At 35.8% G+C, this 21,917-nt stretch overlaps 1 protein-coding gene across 5 annotated transcripts; it reads left to right on the top strand.

The window, feature by feature from the left end:
- The first annotated feature begins 1,344 nt into the window (after positions 1–1,344).
- On the top strand, positions 1,345–16,903 carry LOC127152087 (four and a half LIM domains protein 1-like). Of its 5 annotated transcripts, none has more exons than XM_051092505.1 (10): positions 1,345–1,677; positions 1,763–1,864; positions 2,176–2,268; positions 2,651–2,785; positions 4,446–4,556; positions 4,653–7,142; positions 7,236–7,365; positions 8,061–8,180; positions 8,756–8,842; positions 16,657–16,903. In XM_051092505.1, the coding sequence occupies exons 1-6, from the start codon at positions 1,587–1,589 to the stop codon at positions 4,955–4,957; spliced, it is 837 nt and encodes a 278-aa protein (XP_050948462.1). In that variant the 5' UTR covers positions 1,345–1,586; the 3' UTR covers positions 4,958–7,142; positions 7,236–7,365; positions 8,061–8,180; positions 8,756–8,842; positions 16,657–16,903. The 5 variants fall into 5 exon arrangements, with proteins under 5 accessions (XP_050948462.1, XP_050948463.1, XP_050948464.1 ...); XM_051092506.1 differs by lacking the exons at positions 7,236–7,365; positions 8,061–8,180; positions 8,756–8,842 and adding exons at positions 14,908–15,039; positions 15,698–15,820; positions 16,314–16,439; XM_051092507.1 differs by lacking the exons at positions 7,236–7,365; positions 8,061–8,180; positions 8,756–8,842 and adding exons at positions 14,721–15,039; positions 15,698–15,820; positions 16,314–16,439 and having other exon boundaries at positions 4,653–6,962.
- The last annotated feature ends 5,014 nt before the right edge of the window (positions 16,904–21,917 follow it).

Consider the following 21,917-nt stretch of genomic DNA (forward strand, 5'->3'; position numbering starts at 1 on the left):
CTGGACTTTCCATTGACTTCTGTATGTTTTAATGATTAATTAAAAAGCTTATTAGCTTATTTAGCATTTAATTTATGTTTATTTATTTCATAAGCTGTAGCATTTAGACATTAGGTTGCCACAGTCTTGCTCTTCAACATAAAAACTGTTATAACCTGGGAAAAAACAATCCAATGCTCTCCACTGACTTGTGTTGTGGGAAGCTGCCTCCTTGCCATTTCTGACATATAACAAAAAAATGTATGTATACAGTAAACAAGCTAAACAAAACAACAGAACTACATTTTTATAAGCTGTCGACCCAAAAAACTAGCGTTTAAGGACACAAATGTAGAGCGCAACATGTCATATTACTCTGAGAACTACGCCCACTAGAGGGAAACTTAATCGGCGACAGTAAACATTCATTGATTTTAACCATGTCAAAGGATTACGAGAGCTATATCAGCTATACGCTATAGAACGTTTTCTATCAGATATCAAATACACGTCTATTAGATGTCTTTAAGATGTTTATGATTTAGAATGTATGTAAAACTGACATCTTATAGACATCTGTCAGATGGTTGTACACAGTAGACGCTTTCCAGATTAAGTGATCTTTAGCAGACATCCCAGATGTCTGCAAGACCTCTGTTAAAGATCACTTGATCTGGAAAGCATCTGCTGTGTACCCTGATAGCACACATACATCTTGGAGACATCTATTTGACGTATGCATTTACATCTGCAAGATGTGTTTTTTTTAGAGTGTTTGCTCATCTGCGATATGTCTATAGGACATCTACTATCAGATGTTGAATAGACATCTATTAGATGTCTTTAAGATGTTTATGGTTTAAAATGTATATAAAATAGACATCTGTCAGATGTTTGTACACAGCAGATGCTTTCCAGATCAAGTGATCTTTAGCAGACATCCCAGATAGCCCATATACGTCTGCATAACATCTGTTAAAGATCACTTGATCTGGAAAGCATCTGCTGTGTACCCTGATAGCACACATACATCTCAGAGACATCTATTTGACATATGCATTTACATCTGCAAGACATATTTTTTAGAGTGTTTGCTCATCTGCAATATGTCTATACGACGTCTTCTATCAGATGTTGAATAGACATCTTGTAGATGTCTTTAAGATGTTTATGGTTTAGAATGTATGTAAAACTGACAGCTTACAGACGTTTGTCAGATGTTTGTACACAGCAGATGCTTTCCAGATCAAGTGATCTTTAACAGACATCCCAGATGTCTGCAAGACGTCTGTTAGAGATCACTTGGTATGGAAAGCATCTTTTGTGTACAAATATCTGACAGACACATCTTAAACATCTAATAGATGTCTATTTGACATCTGATAGGAAACATCCAATAGATGAGCACACACTCTAAAAATAGCATTCAATATTCATTATAATATAAACATTTAAACATTTATAAACAAATGATAAGTTACTGTGGTTTGAATATGTGACTGAAACAGTAATTTTGCGGCATGAAGCAGCCTTTGCTCACTGCAGAACACAGATGTGTAGAGGTGAGTGTATGTAGGAAGTAGTAAAGCGTCAGTGTCTTGTTTTTGATGTGGTCTACTGGTGTCTGTTCATTGTCGTTTCGCTACAAGATGCATCTGCAGGTCTCCATTGTTGTTGTTTTCATTCTTCTCACTGGAGGTACAGTAAACACACAGCTTTTTGAAAATATGTGTAGGTGTGAATAGGTCGTTGAATGTCTCTCTCTGTCTTTTTGTCATTTAAGGATTGTCTCTGATCTGTTATGATTGCCAGTCAGCTCAGCATTGTACACGGACACGGAGATGTTCTGGCAAATGCATAAGCACAAAAACAGTGGACTACTTTGGTGAGTTGAATACGATGAAGTGCACTTTTACTGTTAATATTTAGTTGTTGAACTCGCATGTATGTTGTTATTTTTTTATTCATCATAATTAAATGGCAGAATATATATAAAAGCATAAGAGAATTTTTATAAGTCATGTAACTGGTCATGTATTTCTTATTTTTAGTATTTCAACTAGTTAATTTAGCAGTAAATAAACTTTCCACATATGCTCAAAAATGTCATACCAACAAGATGTCAACTCAAAGTGTCTCAGTTTCCCATTTAAGTGATATGGTGCTTTTTTCCCGTATTGCCTTTTATTTTGATAGGACCGCATAGAGAAAAGGCAGATAATGGGCAACGGGAACGCGCAAGGATCCCAATCCGTATTAAGTACAAACACGCTAAATGCCCCGGCACAGGTATTGTGCTACTTCATCTTTATAGTCTGTTTATTCACATTTTATAGTGATGACAAAGTTAAAATACATTTACGTTTGCATGTGAACATTTATAGGGATTTTAGGTATTTATGTATTCTGCCTTTTTACAACTTAAAAACTTTTGAACTAAAAGTGTGTTTATGTGTCATTTTTACAAATGAGGACGTTTCTATGTAAGGGAAGGGTTATGTAAGGAGACGTCCAAACTGATTTTTTTTTATAAAATGAAAATGGATGGTGACTTGTTAAATAGTGTTTGGTGTTCATTTGTGTCGTGACTCATGACTGACCTCAGTGTATAATGTATTTTATGTAGTATGAGCAAGAATGGATCACTTATTCATTTCTCTTTTTTATGCAGGTGCACAGCAGGAAACCGTGTCCAAAGGGTGTGCTAGTTCACCTGATTGTAAAAGCTGGTCTGTTGGCACAGGGTGCTGGATAAGAGAATATATTAACAAGTGCTGTGACACAGACCACTGCAATGCTGATCCAGGTATCATCCTTTTTTTGACCATGAAATAAGTGATAATCAGTGAGTGGCCAGGGTTTAGAGCTGATTATTGGTCTGAACCTTTCAGATATATTTAAATTATAAAACCCTTTATAATCTATAATAACATTAAACTTATTTCATACTTTGTCTAAACCTTCTTGGATATTAAGACAGGCATATTAAGATATTTAGACAAAGCTATAAATATGGCCAAATTAAAGATACGTTGTGTGTGAATTTGCACGTTATAATGAAAACATCATTAATGACTTAAGTGTTTAGTGGTACAGAATTGCATGATTTGTAGATTATATTTAATAGTTTACACTTTGCATGAACATTTGCAGTTAGTTTTTAAAAGGAACATTACTTTTTTATGGACTCTATACTTACATTTCTTTTCAGGAGCACTTGTGCTCCTACTTCAAAAAAAAAAAATGTAGGAACACTTGATCAATTACATAAATGACCTTTCCCATTATAAGGCGATATTTGATTCCTTAATGTTTTTTTTAACCTTTGTCATACAATTTTTCTAACTTTTATTTAATGTATGTCACAAATTTTACATTTATAACTTTTAGCAAAATTTTTTATTAAATAATAAATTAAATTCAAATAATAAAATACAATCAGGAAGAATAAGTTACCAGTATAATGAAGTCAGCAACAACAATTTATCTTTGCATGGCAGAGAAGAGCACAAATGTGGTATTTTGGAATATTTACAGATTTTTGGACAAGATTCAAAGGTAGCATTAATGCATTTCATAATAACAATGTTATAAGATTAATGTTTTAAATAGAGTTTTGAATATAGAAATATTAAACGATTTAAATGACTCAGGTTATGCTTTGAAAATTAAACTGAAACTGCCAGTCTCTGTCTTTGCCACTGAATCATTGATTCAAATGATTCATTCAAACGGCTGATTCGTTTATGAATGAAGCAAGTGACTCTCTTTATGAGTGGGCCATTGACTCATTAGATTTGTTCAAAAACACAGATTCATTCATAAAAAAAACAGCTCTGTATTTGCTGGGAGATGGAACTATTTTGGAACTATTTTTGTTGATGAAATAGAGCACAATCAGACAACAGTGTTCCTACAATGGAAGTCACTTAATATTAACTTTTGTATAAAATTAATAATATTGTATGAATTCAATTTTAATTTTGCAAATTCGCTTTATAATCATTAAAAACTGTCACTTATTGTCATCTCAGAAATGTACATTTTAATTAATGAAGCTTTCTAAACTGCGTACTAAATCCATTATTATATCGTCTGTACATTTTGTTTGTTATAATGAATAACAAAAGCTGCAGTCTGCAGGACGCGCTCCGATAGAGAAGCATTTCTATTGACTGCATTCTGCAGGTATTATGGCCAATCACAAAAGACGACATTGTGCAGCTAACCATAGACACAAATATAGACACAAATATTCTGCCACGTTTTTAGTCTGTATTGTACTACATTTATATGCAGAACTAGGATCACTTTTGTAGTTGTTTGAATGGTTAAAATATTGCAACCACTTTAATTTCCAAATAAAGTACCATATAATATACATTTTGGAATGCCATCTCTGGTAAATCTTGCAAAATTAGACTGGGAGGGGTAATGTTATATCTAAAAAAATATATTTCATGCAGGTTCGTTGTCTCAAAACCTTAATGGAAAGAGATGTTACACTTGTGACGAGGAGGACTGCTCAAAAACAGTGAGTTGTTGGGGGAATGAAAACTACTGCTTTACTGCATATGGTAAGTTTAATAATGAAATGCTGATTCTTTTTATTTATATATATATATATATATATATTCAATGGACTCAGTTTCTGTTTTCATTTTTTTTATCAGAACCTTCTTCACATCAGTTAGTGGATACAAAAGGATGTGCATCTAAATCTGCCTGTGATCAGGAGCCAGGAGAGATTTTAGGATTTAATGGGAACATCATATGTTGTGAAGGCAACCTGTGTAACGTTGCTCAGAGTGTCACTCAGACCTTCATGGATAATGGCGTTAAGAGTGTCACACAGAGCTTAACGTATAACAGCGTTAAGAGTGTCAATCAGAGCTTCATGGATAACGCCATTAAGAGTGTCACTCAGCGCTTCCTGTTCCTCTGTTGTTCTCTGCTCTCCTTCATTCTGCTGCACTGAATCCAGCAGTCAAGCTCCAGTGTTTCAGTCCACTTACACAGATGAACACAGTCTGTATACTCTGAAATAGTGGGTCATTCTACAATTGTGGGTACATCTCATGTCCGTGAAGTATATTTTTAATATATTTTCAACAATATAAAGCCCTGATGCTTAATTTTTTACTACACAATTATATTTTTCCCAATCACACTACTGTATGTTGAAAAGGCCATATCTTTAGTTCAAAAATGATGTTCATATCACAAACAACCCTGGTATTCAGCGGTCCGATTTTGTAAAGTTGCTCATTCTATTCTGTATTTAAGCATGAAACTTACCTCAAATATAAATTAATTTCATAGTTTTGGTGTCAGTTAGATTAGGTTATCAAAACATTTGTTTATTTGGTTTGTCCCATTTTCACCTAATTTGCACAGTATGATGATATTTCCTCTAAAAGCACATGGATGAGTCACTATAAGTTATGTTCTCTCTCTTTCCCCTAATATCGGTTAAACTACACTGACCAAAATTCTAAACGCAACACTTTTGTTTTTGCCCACATTTTTTATGAGCTGAACTCAAAGATCTAAGACTTTTTCTATGTACACAAAAAGCCTGTTTCTCTCAAATGTTGTTCACAAATCTGTCTAAATCTGTGTTAGTGAGCACTTCTCCTTTGCCGAAATAATCCATCCACCTCACAGGTGTGGCATATCAAGATGCTGATTAGACAGCATGATTATTGCACAGGTGTGTCTTAGGGTGGACACAATAAAAGGCCACTCTAAAATGTGCAGTTTTATCACACAGGATAAAACCAGAGCTGTTACCCATGAATTGAATTTTCATTTCTCTACCATAAGCCGTCTCCAAAGGCATTTCAGAGAATTTGGCATACATCCAACCGGCCTCACAACCGCACACCACGTGTAACCACACCAGCCCACGACCTCCACATCCAGCATCTTCACCTTCAAGATCATCTGAGACCAGCCACCCGGACAGCTGCTGCAACAATCGGTTTGCATAACCAAAGAATTTCTGCACAAACTGGCAGAAACCATCTCGGGGAAGCTTATCTGCATGCTCGTTGTCCTCATCGGGGTCTCGATCTCACTGCAGTTTGTCATCGTAACCGACTTGAGTGGGCAAATGCTCACATTCGATGCAGTCTGGCACTTTGAAGAGGTGTTCTCTTCACGGATGAAGCCTGGTTTTCACTGTACAGGGCAGATGGTGGACCGCGTGTATGGCGTCGTGTGGGTGAGCGGTTTGCTGATGTCAACGTTGTGGATCTAGTGGCCCATGGACAGCGAACACAGGTGCATTTTATTGATGCCATTTTGAATGCACAGAGATAACGTGATGAGATCCTGAGGCCCATTGTTGTGGCATTCATCTACAACCATCACCTCATGTTGCAGCATGATAATGGTGATTTCAAGTTTTACGATATCTTTCGGGGGAAGTTTAATTTCCACAGTTGAGGAAAAAAAACATGTTGACAAAGTAACCTTTCATATGGAACAGACCATAACAGACTGATTTTAACTGTTGAACCAACACTGCAGCCTCTCAAATTTTTCATGTTCTATTATTTAAATGAAAGAAAAACTTTCTGGTAAACAAGAAAAAAAAACCCTTTGGTTGTTGAAGTGCTTCCGAGTCTGTATTTAGTGTTTCCTGACAGCAGATGACAGCAGAGAGTCTATTTACGAACCAGATTTGCGTGTACATTTGATATTAATGTTAAATCATATTACATTTATATTTATATATTTTTTTTTTTACCTTAACTTTGTTTCTTTTTATTAAAAATGCATGTGTGTGGTTTCATGGTTTCAGAGAATTTTTGGTCATTTTTCCTGCTGTCCAACCTGCTGAAATGAGCAAAACAAGCCTGGATATTCAGCAGGTTGTTCATTGTCTAAACACCTACATCTACTATCACATAATGCAGAGATGAATTCGTGATCACACAGTGCAGCATTTTCTCACAGCAGAAGTCAGTTTTGTAGAGGTGAGTGTTTGTGAAGGGGGTCAAGCATCAGTGGCTTGTTTTTGATGTGGGATACACTAGTGTGCAAAACCCTCCCATTTCTGAGCAGACTTAAAAGACGAATGAATTGTTCATCCTTGTTCGGTCACAAGATGCATCTGCAAGTCACCATCGCTCTTTTTTTCATTCTTGTCACTGGAGGTACAGTAAACATACAGCATATATAATATGTTTTTTTTTTAATGTAAATACGGACGTCACTGAATGTCTCTCTATGTCTCTTTGTCATGTAAGGATTCTGTCTGGACTGTTATGATTGCCAGGATCAACCAGAAGATCCCTGTGAAAACCAGATAACGTGACGATGAACACAGCAAGTGTGCAAGTAGAGAAATATCTAAATATGAAAGCTCAGTATATCTTGGTAAGTGCAGAATTACTGGTTTAATTTACTGGTGCTGCTCGAGTGAAACTTATCACATGACAAAAAGCATCTTACTGTTTTCTTATTTTTATTTATTTATTTTTTTTCTGCCAAGTGATTGTTCCCTTTTTCTTGGCAGAATTTAGACCAATTTGCTGAAAAGCTAGGTAGAAGTTTGGTAGTAGATTTGTATCAATGGTTGTATCAATGGTTGTATCAATGGTTGGACATTGTTGAAGGTATAGCATGACATACCAAACAACTTCCTCAAACTAGTTCACGTCTTTGACCAATTTAGGTAGTAGTACTTCATCTGCAAATGTGTCAGCACTGCTTTAGTTTCAAAAGTATGCTAATATACTTCTGTAAGTGATGACTGCATGTCATAATAATGAATGTCATTTATGGCTCTTTACATGTTCAATAATACTTAAGTTTGGACAACAAAAACATTGCGCAGCAGTTTCATGACATCAGACTATTTTGTTGTTGAGGAGACCTGATTTTAATGTAAGGTTGGCTTTTATTTAGCATTTCTAAAGTGTATTACACCAAGATTAAAATTGGCACAGATAGGCCGTGAGTTACTATCGAAATAAATTTCATTTTTGTCATTAACTGACCTTACTATATGTTTTCTTTTTTTCCATTACATTGAAGAGCTGTTCATTAATTCATAGTTTTGTATTATTAAGGGGACGAAGTGACCACTGCTACAGGTTGTGCAATGCCAAATGAATGTGACTTGTCTGTCCTGTGCTGCGACACCGACTTGTGCAATGAACAAAATGACTCCGGTATCAGCCAATACTCAGGTAAATGCTACAGTGTGCTCTAAAAATGATCCTTAGATTGTTATGAAGTCTTAGAAATTCTCATTTTTTGGAAAAGGTTTTAGTTGAATATTGAAATAGTGGAATTTGTCCTTGAAACTAGAAAAATGTAATAATCAAAATTACGTATTTAAATGTTTTTTCCCATAAAAGTACATTGAGTAATGTTTTATGAGAATGTTCTGTAAACATATTGTTAGTCACATTCTAACTTAGGAACTAAGCTTTTTTTCATAATGTTTCATTAAGCGCTCTTTTATAAAGACCCGTCGGCCAAACCACTGTTTCAGCAGTCAATCCTAGATGTGGATTGTGGTTTAAATAATCTTTGTATTGATTATACATAGCCTATATAGGTCAGATTTTCTAGCTTCTGTTAAAACTAGATTCTTTTTGAAACATTCTTTAAATCTCTGAATTTAATTTTTAGATGCACTTTGTTAAATCCAATAGCTAAAGAAATGTTTGATTACATGTTACATTGTATAAAATAAAAATTATAGATTGTTCCCTTTAAGATTTGCCCTATGACCCTTACTATGTTGATTGTCCTGAAGGGAAGATATGTTACACTTGTGAAGAGGAGAACTGCTCCCAAATACAGAGTTGTGTGAGGGATGAAGACTACTGCTTCACTGCAAAGGGTGAGAACAGCAATAAAAGAAGAATAAAGAAATGTTTTGTCATTAGACATTTTTCCTTGTCAATGCGCCTTTGTGTTAACATAAAAGCATAATGTAAAAATCAGAGGTCTTACTTCTTATTTTTTGAATATAATGAATTCCCTAAAGACAACATTAGTTTAGGCTGTTTTGCCATGCTTGTTTTTCATTTATTTATGACTTCTGTTTTCTTTCTTTTCTCTAGAAAATCAATATCAATCACTGACTAAAGGATGTGCCTCTGAACGCATGTGTGAGGATCCACGAAACTGGTTTGGGCCTGGTGATAATATCACATGTTGTTCAGGAAACCTGTGTAACGGTGCTCACAACGGTATCACTCAGAGCTTCCTGTTCCTCTGCTGTTCTCTGCTCTCTTTCATCCTGCTGCACTGAAAGCAGTTCTTTGAGTGCAGCGGATATTTAATATGTAGTTATTAAATAAAAAGGTGATTTGAAATACAACACGACTATAATTCTGTAATTTAGGACAGATATTGCGCATGCATGTCATGTGCCTGTCTGTAAATTGGAGGAATCCATGCCCTATTTTGGAGCGTCCACCCCGCTTTGGAGTTCCCGCCATCATTTGGAGATCTCCAGGCTGCAGTTATACCCTTCTCTGAAAAAGCCAAGTAACTCATGTTATTTAAGCTTCTTCTGAGCCAAAATGTAGTCAGTATCTCCTCCTAGAAGTACAGCTACAACCACCAAATTCGGGTCAGATCTGCAGGCTGTTCCGAAAACCGGACTTTAAAAACCATCCAAAATTCCATAGACTTTCATTGAGGGGTTGAAAAGTTCAGGCTGGTTTTAGAGGGGTTTTGGCCACTTCTTTAGCTGATCAGGCTGGAAGACCAGCTCGTTTTTAATTTATTTAATTTTTTGGGCTAGTAGAAGTTGTAAATGGCCAGTAAATTAAAAATGTAGTAGCTAAATTGGCTGGTGAGTGAAAAAGTTAATTGTTTCACTGGTGTTTTACTTACACATTGGTCTTTTTAATTACACATTGCATTTTGTGTCTGTGGACAAACAGCTAATGTTTTGACAGAGTATTACCAGTACTCTTTCTATTTTTCGGCCTATTTTTTTTTTCTTAAGGCCCATTCACACCACACAGACGCCAACAAACACCAACTAACAAGTTGGCTGTTGGATTTAGAATTTTATGAAAAATAGTCATGATCACACTGCCTCAACAGACACCAACAAACGCTGTTTTAACATGTTTAGTCTGGTGACAACAAACTCCGACCAATGGCAACAGACAGGCAACACCCTGATCCAACAGTGTTAACTGGCTTTTACAGTGTACTTAACTGATCAACAATTATAGGAGCAGATCAATAACAAGGTGTATTGAAAAAGTGCAACTTGGTTCACATGTGATGTGTGTATTGGCAGCTCTTTACAGGCTGATGTGGTACTCAGCTGGCCAGCAGTTCAATAGCTTCTTTTTGTGTAGTTGAGGGGGAAAATGCATGCCTTTTTTTTATCATTTGAGTCACTTTCCAAAAGTTGGCAAATAATTTTTAAAAATAACTAAAATTGTTGCAAGGTGCTTTTTGAAAAACAAGTTGCTAGCTTAGTCTGAAAAAGTGCTAAGTTGGCATGCAAAGCATTCTCAACTTTATTCAGGAAGATTATTTATGCAAACATCATCAACCTGGGACATTCCCAGGTTATATGTTTACCGTATATGGATAGGAAAAAATATAACTGTTAATTATAAGGTGTGAGTAAAATGTGCATATGTAGCCATCTAGCTGTCTAGCCGGGTGGTTTCAGTTTCTCACCCAAAACAGCTTCAGCGCAGTGTGAATGTGTAAAAGAGTAAATACATGAGTGCATCTATTTAAGAGATAAAAGGACAGAGCAGCCTTGAGATAATATTAACAATGAATCATTACTGAATCGCTTTTAATCATTTATGATTATCATTTAATCATTTCTGGTATTTAGTCTCCTCAGTGGTGTTGGTGTTTTGGCCTAGAATAACATGCGTGTTCAGCTCCTTCACCCCTGATATGTTCACTGACTTCCGACTTTTGACTTAAATAAGCAAATATTTTTAGGATTTTAGGATTGAATAATTTTTCAGTGATTAAACATGTTTCTGGCATGTTTGGCAACAGTGCTTTAAACCCTAACTGATGCAGTGTGTGTATATATTCCTGGATGACAATGTCAAGATTCATTAGGACCTTTCTCACATTTCCGGGTTTCTCATAGCGGAAGTCGTCATAGTTGGGTAAAATCCGAGAGTACCACAAACATATTTGTTGCATTCCCATTTGCTCAAATAGCAAAAGAAAAACTACACAATGGTGTTTTTATGACTTTCAATCAAAGGAAAAAAATTGAGAGAGACTGATATTGGCAGTCAGAAGAGAGAACAATGTTTGGAAACACCCTCTCATAGCTAGTTTTTTTGTAACTTGATGAAAAGGTGGTATAATACAAACTATAGTGTTATAAATGCGCAGACTTAAAAGCTTGACTTGACTTAGAAACTTGACTTGACTCAGGAAACGCAGCCTCAACTTGACTGAACTCAGGAAACACAGCTGCAACGTGACTTGGCTCTGGTATGGCAGCTGTGACGTGATGGAGCACTGTCTTCGCCGCTATTTTGTGAACGGGCTCCTCCATCGCCGCCATTTTGTGCACGCGCTCCGACGCGGCCGCCATAGTTTGAGCATTAAAAAATTAAAATATAAAAAAGTTTAAAGGATTTAAACCATTAAAACGCGTAAAAATAAAATTTGATTTAACCTGAGCAGGTCGAAATTTAATACAGCAATCGAATCTTTCATTTCATTTCATTTTCACTAGTTTTATGTTTGAAGTACTATATTTTTTTTGAAAAACCAGAGGACCCCCCAATTATATATTTTTGGGTGTTATGGGGGGCCCCTAATGCTTATGGGAGGTCCGGGACCCACCCAGCTCCCCCCTGTTACATTTATAAACTTTTATCAAAAATTTTAGTTAAACAACAAATTAAATTCAAATAATAAAATACAATCAGGAAGAATAAGCTACCAGTATAATGAAATCAGCAACAACAATTTATCTTCGCATGGCAGAGAAGAGCACAAATGTGGTATTATGGAATATTTACAGATTTTTGGACAAGATTCAAAGGTGGCATTAATGCATTTCATAATAACAATGTTATAAGATTAATGTTTTAAATAGAGTTTTGAATATAGAAATAGTAAACGATTTAAATCACTCAGGTTATGCTTTGAAAATTAAACTGAAACTGCCAGTCTCTGTCTTTGCCACTGAATCATTGATTCAACCGATTCGTTCAAACGGCTGATTCATTTATGAACAAAGCAAGTGACTCTCTTTATGAGTGGACCATTGAATCATTGACTCACTAGATTTGTTCAAAAACACAGATACATTCATAAATGAAACAGCGCTGTATTTGCTTGGAGATGGAACTATTTTGGAACTGTTTTTGTTGATGAAACAGAGCACAATCAGACAACAGTGTTCCTAAAATCAAAGTCACTTAATATTAACTTTTGTATAAAATGAATAATGTTGTATGAATTCAATTTCATTTTTGCAAATTCGCTTTATAACCATTAAAAACTGTCACTTATTGTGATCTCAGAAACATAAATTTTAATTAATGAAGCTCTCTACACTGCATCCTGAATCTGTTATTTACATCATCTCTACACTTTGTTATAATGAATGACAAAAAACTGCAGGATGCGCTCCGATAGAGACGTATTTCTATTGGCTGCCTTCTGCAGGTATTATAAGACATTTCAGAGAATTTGGCATACATCCAACCGGCTTCACAACCGCACACCACATGTAACCACACCAGCCCACGACCTCCACATCCAGCATCTTCACCTTCAAGATCATCTGAGACCAGCCACCCGGACAGCTGCTGCAACAATCGGTTTGCATAACCAAAGAATTTCTGCACAAACTGTCAGAAACCATCTCGGGGAAGCTTATCTGCATTCTCGTCATCCTCATTGGGGTCTCGATCTCACTGCAGTTTGTCGTTGTAACCGACTTGAGTGGGCAAATGCTCACATTCGATGCCATCTGGCACTTTTAAGAGGTGTTCTCTTCACGGATGAATCCCGGTTTTCACTGTACAGGGCAGATGGTAGACCGTGTGTATGGCGTCGTGTGGGTGAGCGGTTTGCTGATGTCAACATTGTGGATCTAGTGGCCCATGGACAGCGAACACAGGTGCATTTTATTGATGCCATTTTGAATGCACAGAGATAGCGTGATGAGATCCTGAGGCCCATTGTTGTGCCATTCATCTACAACCATCACCTCATGTTGCAGCATGATAATGCACAGCCCCATGTTGCAAGGATCTTTACACAATTCTTGGAAGTTGAAAACATCCAGTTCTTGCATGGTCAGCATACTCACCGGACATGTCATCCATTGAGCATGTTTAGGATGCTCTGGATTGGCGTTATACGACAGTGTGTTCCAGCTCCTGACAATATCCAGCAACTTCGCACAGCCATTGAAGAGGAGTGGACCAACATTCCAAAGGCCACAATCAACAGCCTGATCAACTCTTAACCTGATCAAGTCTTAGAGTTCAGCTCATGAAAAATTGGGGCAAAAACAAAAGTGTTGCATTTATAATTTTGGTCAGTGTAGCAAACTTGTGTCAAGAGTGAATTAATTGACTGTCAACTGTGTTACACAAGTATTATTGCTGCAAATTTAAACAAGAGACAATTTAATTAAAACTTATGTTTTGTTTATGAAAATATATATCTAAACATACCATATGCACAGTAGTTCTAGGCTTCCATGTTGAGTACAGGCCCAAAACACTACAAATGTCAACTAAGTTACCTGTCAACTGTGTAACATGGTGGACAGTAGCAAACATAGATGGTATTTTATGCACATATTCCTGCAGATCACCTTTATTTATATAGCACTTCATACAATATAGATTGTTTTGAAGCAGCTATGTCAGCTCATGTTTGGGTTTTTGTGAAAAAGGAAACTTCACATTTTTCTTCACATTGTCAAATTCTAAATGTACCCCTAATTATAGAATGACACATACAGCTGTGTTCGCCTTTTAACACTTTCCATTGACTCTCCATTGTTTATGTTGTTTACATTTTATTAAGAATTATTATTTTCAATAATAAAGTTGTTTTCAAATAGGAACCACTGGCTGCTTCCCACAATATAGGTGATTTCAAGTTTTACGATATCTTTCGGGGGAAGTTTAATTTCCACAGTTGAGGAAAAAAAACATGTTGACATAACAGACTGATTTTAACTGTTGAACCAACACTGCAGCCTCTTAAATTTTTCATGTTCTATTATTTAAATGAAAGAAAAACTTTCTGGTAAACAAGAAAAAACCCTTTGATTGTTGAAGTGCTTCTGAGTCTGTATTTAGTGTTTCCTGACAGCAGATGAAAGCAGAGAGTCCATTTACAAACCAGATTTGTGTGTACATTTGATATTAATGTTAAATGATATTACATTTATATTTATATATATTTTTTTACCTTAACTTTGTTTCTTTTTATTAAAAATGCATGTGTGTGGTTTCATGGTTGCAGAGAATTTTTGGTCATTTTTCCTGCTGTCCAACCTGCTGAAATGAGCAAAACAAGCCTGGATATTCAGCAGGTTGTTCATTGTCTAAACACCTACATCTACTATCACATAATGCAGAGATGAATTCGTGATCACACAGTGCAGCATTTTCTCACAGCAGAAGTCAGTTTTGTAGAGGTGAGTGTTTGTGAAGGGGGTCAAGCATCAGTGGCTTGTTTTTGATGTGGGATACACTAGTGTGCAAAACCCTCCCATTTCTGAGCAGACTTAAAAGACGAATGAATTGTTCATCCTTGTTCGGTCACAAGATGCATCTGCAAGTCACCATCGCTCTTTTTTTCATTCTTGTCACTGGAGGTACAGTAAACATACAGCATATTTAATATGTTTTTTTTTTTTTATGTAAATACGGACGTCACTGAATGTCTCTCTATGTCTCTTTGTCATGTAAGGATTCTGTCTGGACTGTTATGATTGCCAGGATCAACCAGAAGGTCCCTGTGAAAACCAGATAACATGTGACGACGAACATAGCATGTGTGCAAGCAGAGGAATATCCAAATATGAAAGCTCAGAATCTTTTTGTAAGTGCAGAATTACTGGTTTAATTTACTGGTGCTGGTCGAGTGAAACTTATCACATGACAAAAAGCATCTTACTGTTTTCTTATTTTTTTTTTTTTTTTGCCAAGTGATTGTTCCCTTTTTCTTGGCAGAATTTAGACCAATTTGCTGAAAAGCTAGGTAGAAGTTTGGTAGTAGATTTGGACATTGTTGAAGGTATAGCATGACATACCAAACAACTTCCGCAAACTAGTTCACGTCTTTGACCAATTTAGGTAGTGGTAATTCATCTGCAAATGTGTCAGCACTGCTTTGGTTTCAAAAGTATACTGATATACTTCTGTAAGTGTTGACTGCATGTCATAATAATGAATGTCATTTATGGCTCTTTACATGTTCAATAATACCTAATAAGTTTGAACAACAAAAACATTGCACAGCAGTTTCATGACATCAGACTATTTTGTTGTTGAGGAGACTTGATTTTAATGTAAGGTTGGCTTTTATTTAGCCTCTCTAAAGTGTATTACACCAAGATCAGAATTGGCACAGATAGGCCTAAGTTTCGAAATTTATTATTTTGAAATTCCTTTTTGTCATTAACTGACCTCACTATATGTTTTCTTTTTTACATTACATTGAAGAGCTGTTCTTTAATTCATAGTTTTGTATTATTAAGGTGAAGAAGTGACCACTGCTACAGGTTGTGCAATGCCAAATGAATGTGACTCATTTTCCATCCAGTGCTGCGACACCGACTTGTGCAATCAACAAGATGACTCCGGTATCAGCCAATACTCAGGTATATGCTACAGTGTGCTCTAAAAATGATGCTTAGAATGTCTTAGAAATTCTCATTTTTGGAGGAGGTTTACTTGGATATTGGAATATTGGAATTTGTCCTTAAACAAAGAAAAATGTAATAATCAAAATTACATATTTCAGTGTTTTTTCCCATGAAAACTTTCAGTACATTCAGTAATGTTTTATGCGAATGTTACATTTTAGTCACATTTTAACTTAGGAACTAAGCTTTTTTTCATAATGTTTCATTAAGCTCTTTTATAAAGACTTGTCGGCCAAACCACGATTTCAGCAGTCGATTCCTGTTGATTATACATAGCCTATATAGGTCAGATTTTCTAGCTTCTGTTAAAACTAGATTCTTTTTGAAACATTCTTTAAATCTGTTAATTTAATTTTTAGATGCACTTTGTTAAATCCAATAGCTAAAGAAATGTTTGATTACATGTTACATTGTATAAAATAACAATGATAGATTGTTCCCTTTACAGATTCGACCTATGGCTATGACTATGTTGATTATTCTAATGGGAAGATATGTTACACTTGTGAAAAGGAGAACTGCTCCCAAATACAGAGTTGTGTGAGGGATGAAGACTACTGCTTCACTGCAAAGGGTGAGAACAGCAATAAAAGAAGAATAAAGAAATGTTTTGCCACTGGACATTTTTATCTTTGTGTTACCATAAAAGCATGATGTAAAAATTAGAGGTCTTATTTTGTATTTTCTAAATAGAATGAATTCCCTAAAGAAAAGGTCAGTTTAGTCTGTTTTACCATGTCACCTCTTTTTTTATTTTTATTTATGACTTCTGTTTTCTTACCTTTCTCTAGGAAATCACTATCAGTCACACACTTTGAAAGGATGTGCATCTAAACGCAGGTGTGAGGATCCATCAGATTCGTTTGGCCCTGGTTATAGTATCACATGTTGTTGGGGGGATCTGTGTAACAGTGCTCAGAGTGTCACTCAGAGCTTCCTGTTCCTCTGCTGTTCTCTGCTCTCTTTCATCCTGCTGCACTGAAAGCAGTTCTTGGAATGTGGTATATATTTAATATGTAGTTATTAAATTTAAATAAAAAGGTGATTTGTTCAAATGTTTGAAATACGACATGACTATAATTCTGTAATTTAGGACAGATGCAGAGACTTACAAGAAACCAAGTGTGTTTTTCTTACTCAGTGACACCCACAAAACCACTGAGACACATTAACATGATAAAAACTGTACATAGGCGCACTGCAGCATATACTAACCACTAAACTGAACCAGCCGTGGGGCGGAGTTTGCACTGAAGGGGACTGGGGGGAAAATTGCGCATGCGTGTCATGTGCCTGTCTGTAAATTGGAGGAATCCATGCCCTATTTTGGAGCGTCCACCCCGCTTTGGAGTTCCCGCCATCATTTGGAGATCTCCAGGCTGCAGTTATACCCTTCTCTGAAAAAGCCAAGTAACTCATGTTATTTAAGCTTCTTCTGAGCCAAAATGTAGTCAGTATCTCCTCCTAGAAGTACAGCTACAACCACCAAATTCGGGTCAGATCTGCAGGCTGTTCCGAAAACCGGACTTTAAAAACCATCCAAAATTCCATAGACTTTCACTGAGGGGTTGAAAAGTTCAGGCTGGTTTTAGAGGGGTTTTGGCCACTTCTTTAGCTGATCAGGCTGGAAGACCAGCTCGTTTTTAATTTATTTAATTTTTTGGGCTAGTAGAAGTTGTAAATGGCCAGTAAATTAAAAATGTAGTAGCTAAATTGGCTGGTGAGTGAAAAAGTTAATTGTTTCACTGGTGTTTTACTTACACATTGGTCTTTTTAATTACACATTGCATTTTGTGTCTGTGGACAAACAGCTAATGTTTTGACAGAGTATTACCAGTACTCTTTCTATTTTTCGGCCTATTTTTTTTTTCTTAAGGCCCATTCACACCCAGTGGCGGTTTTAGGCATGGGCGAACGGGGCATTTTTTCATGACACGTGGGGGGTGGCACACGAACTTGGAGGAAAAAAATCTGTGCCGCTAAGCGGTTTTCTATTGTCTATGATACCTGTGCCGCCCCTGCTGCTGAAGGAGCGCCGCTCAGAAACTGAGCGAGAGGAGAGGAGAGGGGATGAGGGGAGGGGAGCAGAGTACAGTTCACCTCTCCCAAATGAAGCGGACAAGGAGGGGGGCTAAACTATGTCAGTGAGACCTGACTTTATTACAAATAACGCACATTTAATTCAAAATATTACTTTGAAAAAAAAAGAGAAAAAGAGAAAAAAATTATAAACACAGACCAATAAGTTGCACTTTTTTTATTTATTTAATTGTGTGAAATTGCTAATAAAAATAGGTAATAAAAAACGATTATGATGTGGAGGTGAATTGGTTTAGTCTTGATTTCTGGTCGTGAGTGACAGCGTTGGGGGACGGGAAATCTGTTGATTGTCGATTACAAAGTAAACACAGCGATTTAGGAAAAAAAGAAAAGAAGATGAGGAGAAACGGGCAAAAGATAAAGGTATGCAACAATGTTCTCTCTGTATGATTAAGGTATTCATGCCATTATGTTAATTAGTGGTATAACGTTAACTCTTAGGTTTGTTAGCCTTCTTGCTTATGATGCTTGCAATGCTTACCTTGCTACAAAAAACAAAAAACAAAAAAACAATAAAAGCCTAATATACATATATATTATGAACCATTAACTTTTTCCAGTGAAACTGTTACAAAATTCCTTATTGTAGTGTGTTTTGGACACTTTTCCAATAGGATTTACCATCCCACCCACCAGTAGAATCCATAATATACCAGCAGACACTGTTATACTTACCATTAAAACCAATACCATTCAATAGGGGAGCATATCTCATATGATGCCATTATTGATGACTTTGCATCTAGAAAGACCAGAAATGTAAGATTTTAGTTTCAGTTTGTGTTTTCTGTTCTGCAGTGAAATAATTTAATTTTCTTTAGTGTGATTTATTCTATATTTATTCTATATTTTATTATGTATATTATTGTATATAATTTTTCTTAAATAATATTTGTTTGTACACAGTATATTTATTTAAGTTATGAGAAGGTTTAGGGGGGGCGCCGGGAGGGAGTCTCGCCCGGGGCGCAATTCAGTGTAGAACCGCCACTGTTCACACCACACAGACGCCAACAAACACCAACTAACAAGTTGGCTGTTGGATTTAGAATTTTATGAAAAATAACTGTCATGATCACACTGCCTCAACAGACACCAACAAACGCTGTTTTAACATGTTTAGTCTGGTGACAACAAACTCCGACCAATGGCAACAGACAGGCAGCACCCTGATCCAACAAAATCCAACAAACATGTTTGTTGGCATTTGTCTGTGCAGTTAAATTGGCTTTTACAGTGTACTTAACTGATCAACAATTATAGGAGCAGATCAATAACAAGGTGTATTGAAAAAGTGCAACTTGGTTCACATGTGATGTGTGTATTGGCAGCTCCTTACAGGCTGATGTGGTACTCAGCTGGCCAGCAGTTCAATAGCTTCTTTTTGTGTAGTTGAGGGGGAAAATGCATGCCTTTTTTATCACTTTTCAAATTTGCCAAAAGTTGGAAAATATTTTTAAAAAATAGCTAAAATTGTTGCAAGGTGCTTTGAAAAACAAGTTGCTAGGTTAGTCTGAAAAATTGCTAAGTTGGCAACAATGAAGAGAGTTAGTGCACATGCAAAGCATTCTTAACTTTATTCAGGAAAATTATTTATGCAAACATCATCATCCTGGATGTCTCAGACATTCAGTCAAAGCATTCCCAGGTTATATGTTACCACAGGGAAGAAATATAACTGTTAAGTGTGTGAGTAAAATGTGTATATGTAGCTGTCAATCTTCAGTTTCTCACCAAAAACAACTTCTAACATTCTAACTTAGGAACTAAGCTTTTTTTCATAATGTTTCATAAAGCTCTTTTTTAAAGAATATTTCAGCAGTCAAACCTAGATGTGGATCGTGGTGTGGAAAGTGATGCATTAATTGACCATTACCATTTTGAATGATAATGGTTTCATTAAATTGCAGTAATTCTGTGTACGTTTGATTGTTTCTTTTTCCTGGCTACGCAAATGAATCAAGTCATGTAGAGTGAAACCCATTTAAAATGCATGTATATACCAGATGGAAATGGTAAATGCATCTCGGCTGGCAGCTGTTTGAATAACAAAAAACAACTTTAATATCTTGGAAAAAGAAGTGCTCGATTTTGGGGATATGTATTTTACTGGGTGTCCGGGAACTCACTGTAAAAAATAAAAAACACAATTTGTTGAGTCAGCTTAAAATAATTTGTTACCCTGCTGGCTTAAAATTTTAAGTTTAGTCAACTAAAAGAAGTTTAGTCGACTTGAAATGTTAAGTTGTACTAAGTAACAACTTAGATATATGTGTGTGCTAAACTTAACAGATGGGTAAGTAACCCAGCTGCCTTAAAATTGTAAGTTGATTCAACTCAAATATTTAAGTTGTCACTTAGTATAATTTAACATTTAAAGTTGAATAAACTTTTTTTGAGTTGACTGAACTTAAAATTTTAAGGCAGCCAGGTTACACATTATTTTAAGTTAACTCAACAAATTGTTTTTTACAGTGCCCAGACCCTCCGGGAGAGGCGGGATGATTCGGCACTATTTCTAGGTGATCATTTAAATAATTGCTGTATTGATTATACAGTACATAGTCTATATAGATCAGATTTTCCTGCTACTGTTAAAACTATATGCTTTTTGGAACATTCTTTAAATCTCTGAAATTCTCTAGGAAATCAATCACACACTGTAAAAGGATGCATCTCTAAAGACATATGTGATGATCCGCTACAATTTTTTGTGCCTGGTTATATCTCATGTTGTTCAGCAGATCTGTGTATCAGTGCTTAGAGCGTCACTCAGAGCTTCCTGTTCCTCTGCTGCACTGAAACCAGCAGCAAAGATCCTCCACATCAGACACACTTTAATAAATTACTTTATATTTAAAAAATTTAAAAAGCATACATTATCTAAGATCATGTTATCTTTTGAAGCCATGATATAAGAACCTCAAAAATACAGTGGGGACACAAAAACACTTTGAAGATATATTTTTTCTATAACAATTTTAAACAAATTTGACAATTAAATTTTAGACCCCACTGTGCATATAGGAATAATAATAAAGATACACAACAAAATATTTCAAAATTATTGGGTATGATAATTATGCAAAGAAAGAAGAAAAATGCATGTTCATGCATGCAGACATGACCATAAATTAAAAATAATGTGTCACCATATATTGATTGTGTGACATTGTTAAACATTATTGTATTGAGTGCAGTGGATATTTAATATGTAGTTATTAAATAAAAAGGTTTGAAATAAATATTTGAAATAAAATGTATTAAAATTTAAGACATTTAGCAGTTGTTCTTGTGCAGTTACTTGCAAGAAATCAAGTGTGTTTTTCTTGCTCAGTGAAAGCCCCAAAACCACAGACACACATTACCAAAAAACCTTTACACACTGCAGTATATATCTACTAACCCTAATATGCCCACTAAACCATTAGTGTGTTTGTTTAGTCATTTGAATTACAGGAGCAGTTGTACACACTCTCAGAAAAAAGGTACAAAACTCTACCTTTTAAGACACAAGTGGCCGTCACCCTGAAGGGTACAACTATGTACCTCTAGCATCTTTAAAACACAATTTGGGTACCAAAATTGTACCCTAAGGAGCTTCTGTGTAGCTACTTTAAAAAGCTACTATTATATGTTTTGTTCCCAAGGGGAAAAAATTGTATCTCCTCAGTACCTTTTTTTCTGACAGTGCAGTATGTCATCAATATGTAGCAACACCTGAATACAATTTAAGAAGCCATTTTTGACTGCACAAGTACATCAAACCAGCACAAATTTCACACATTTACTTGAAATAATACTTCTTAGTTCTTCTTACTTGTTCTGCTGTTTACATGTGAAATATTTTTTTTCTGTGCACACGGATGAGCTGCTTTGCTGTCAAAATTGGCTGTATTTAGTGTCTCCTGACAGCAGATGGCAGCAGAGCATCTCTTTACAAACGAGACGT

Source organism: Labeo rohita, chromosome 21 (assembly GCF_022985175.1).
Source record: "Labeo rohita strain BAU-BD-2019 chromosome 21, IGBB_LRoh.1.0, whole genome shotgun sequence".
NCBI lineage: Eukaryota > Metazoa > Chordata > Actinopteri > Cypriniformes > Cyprinidae > Labeo > Labeo rohita.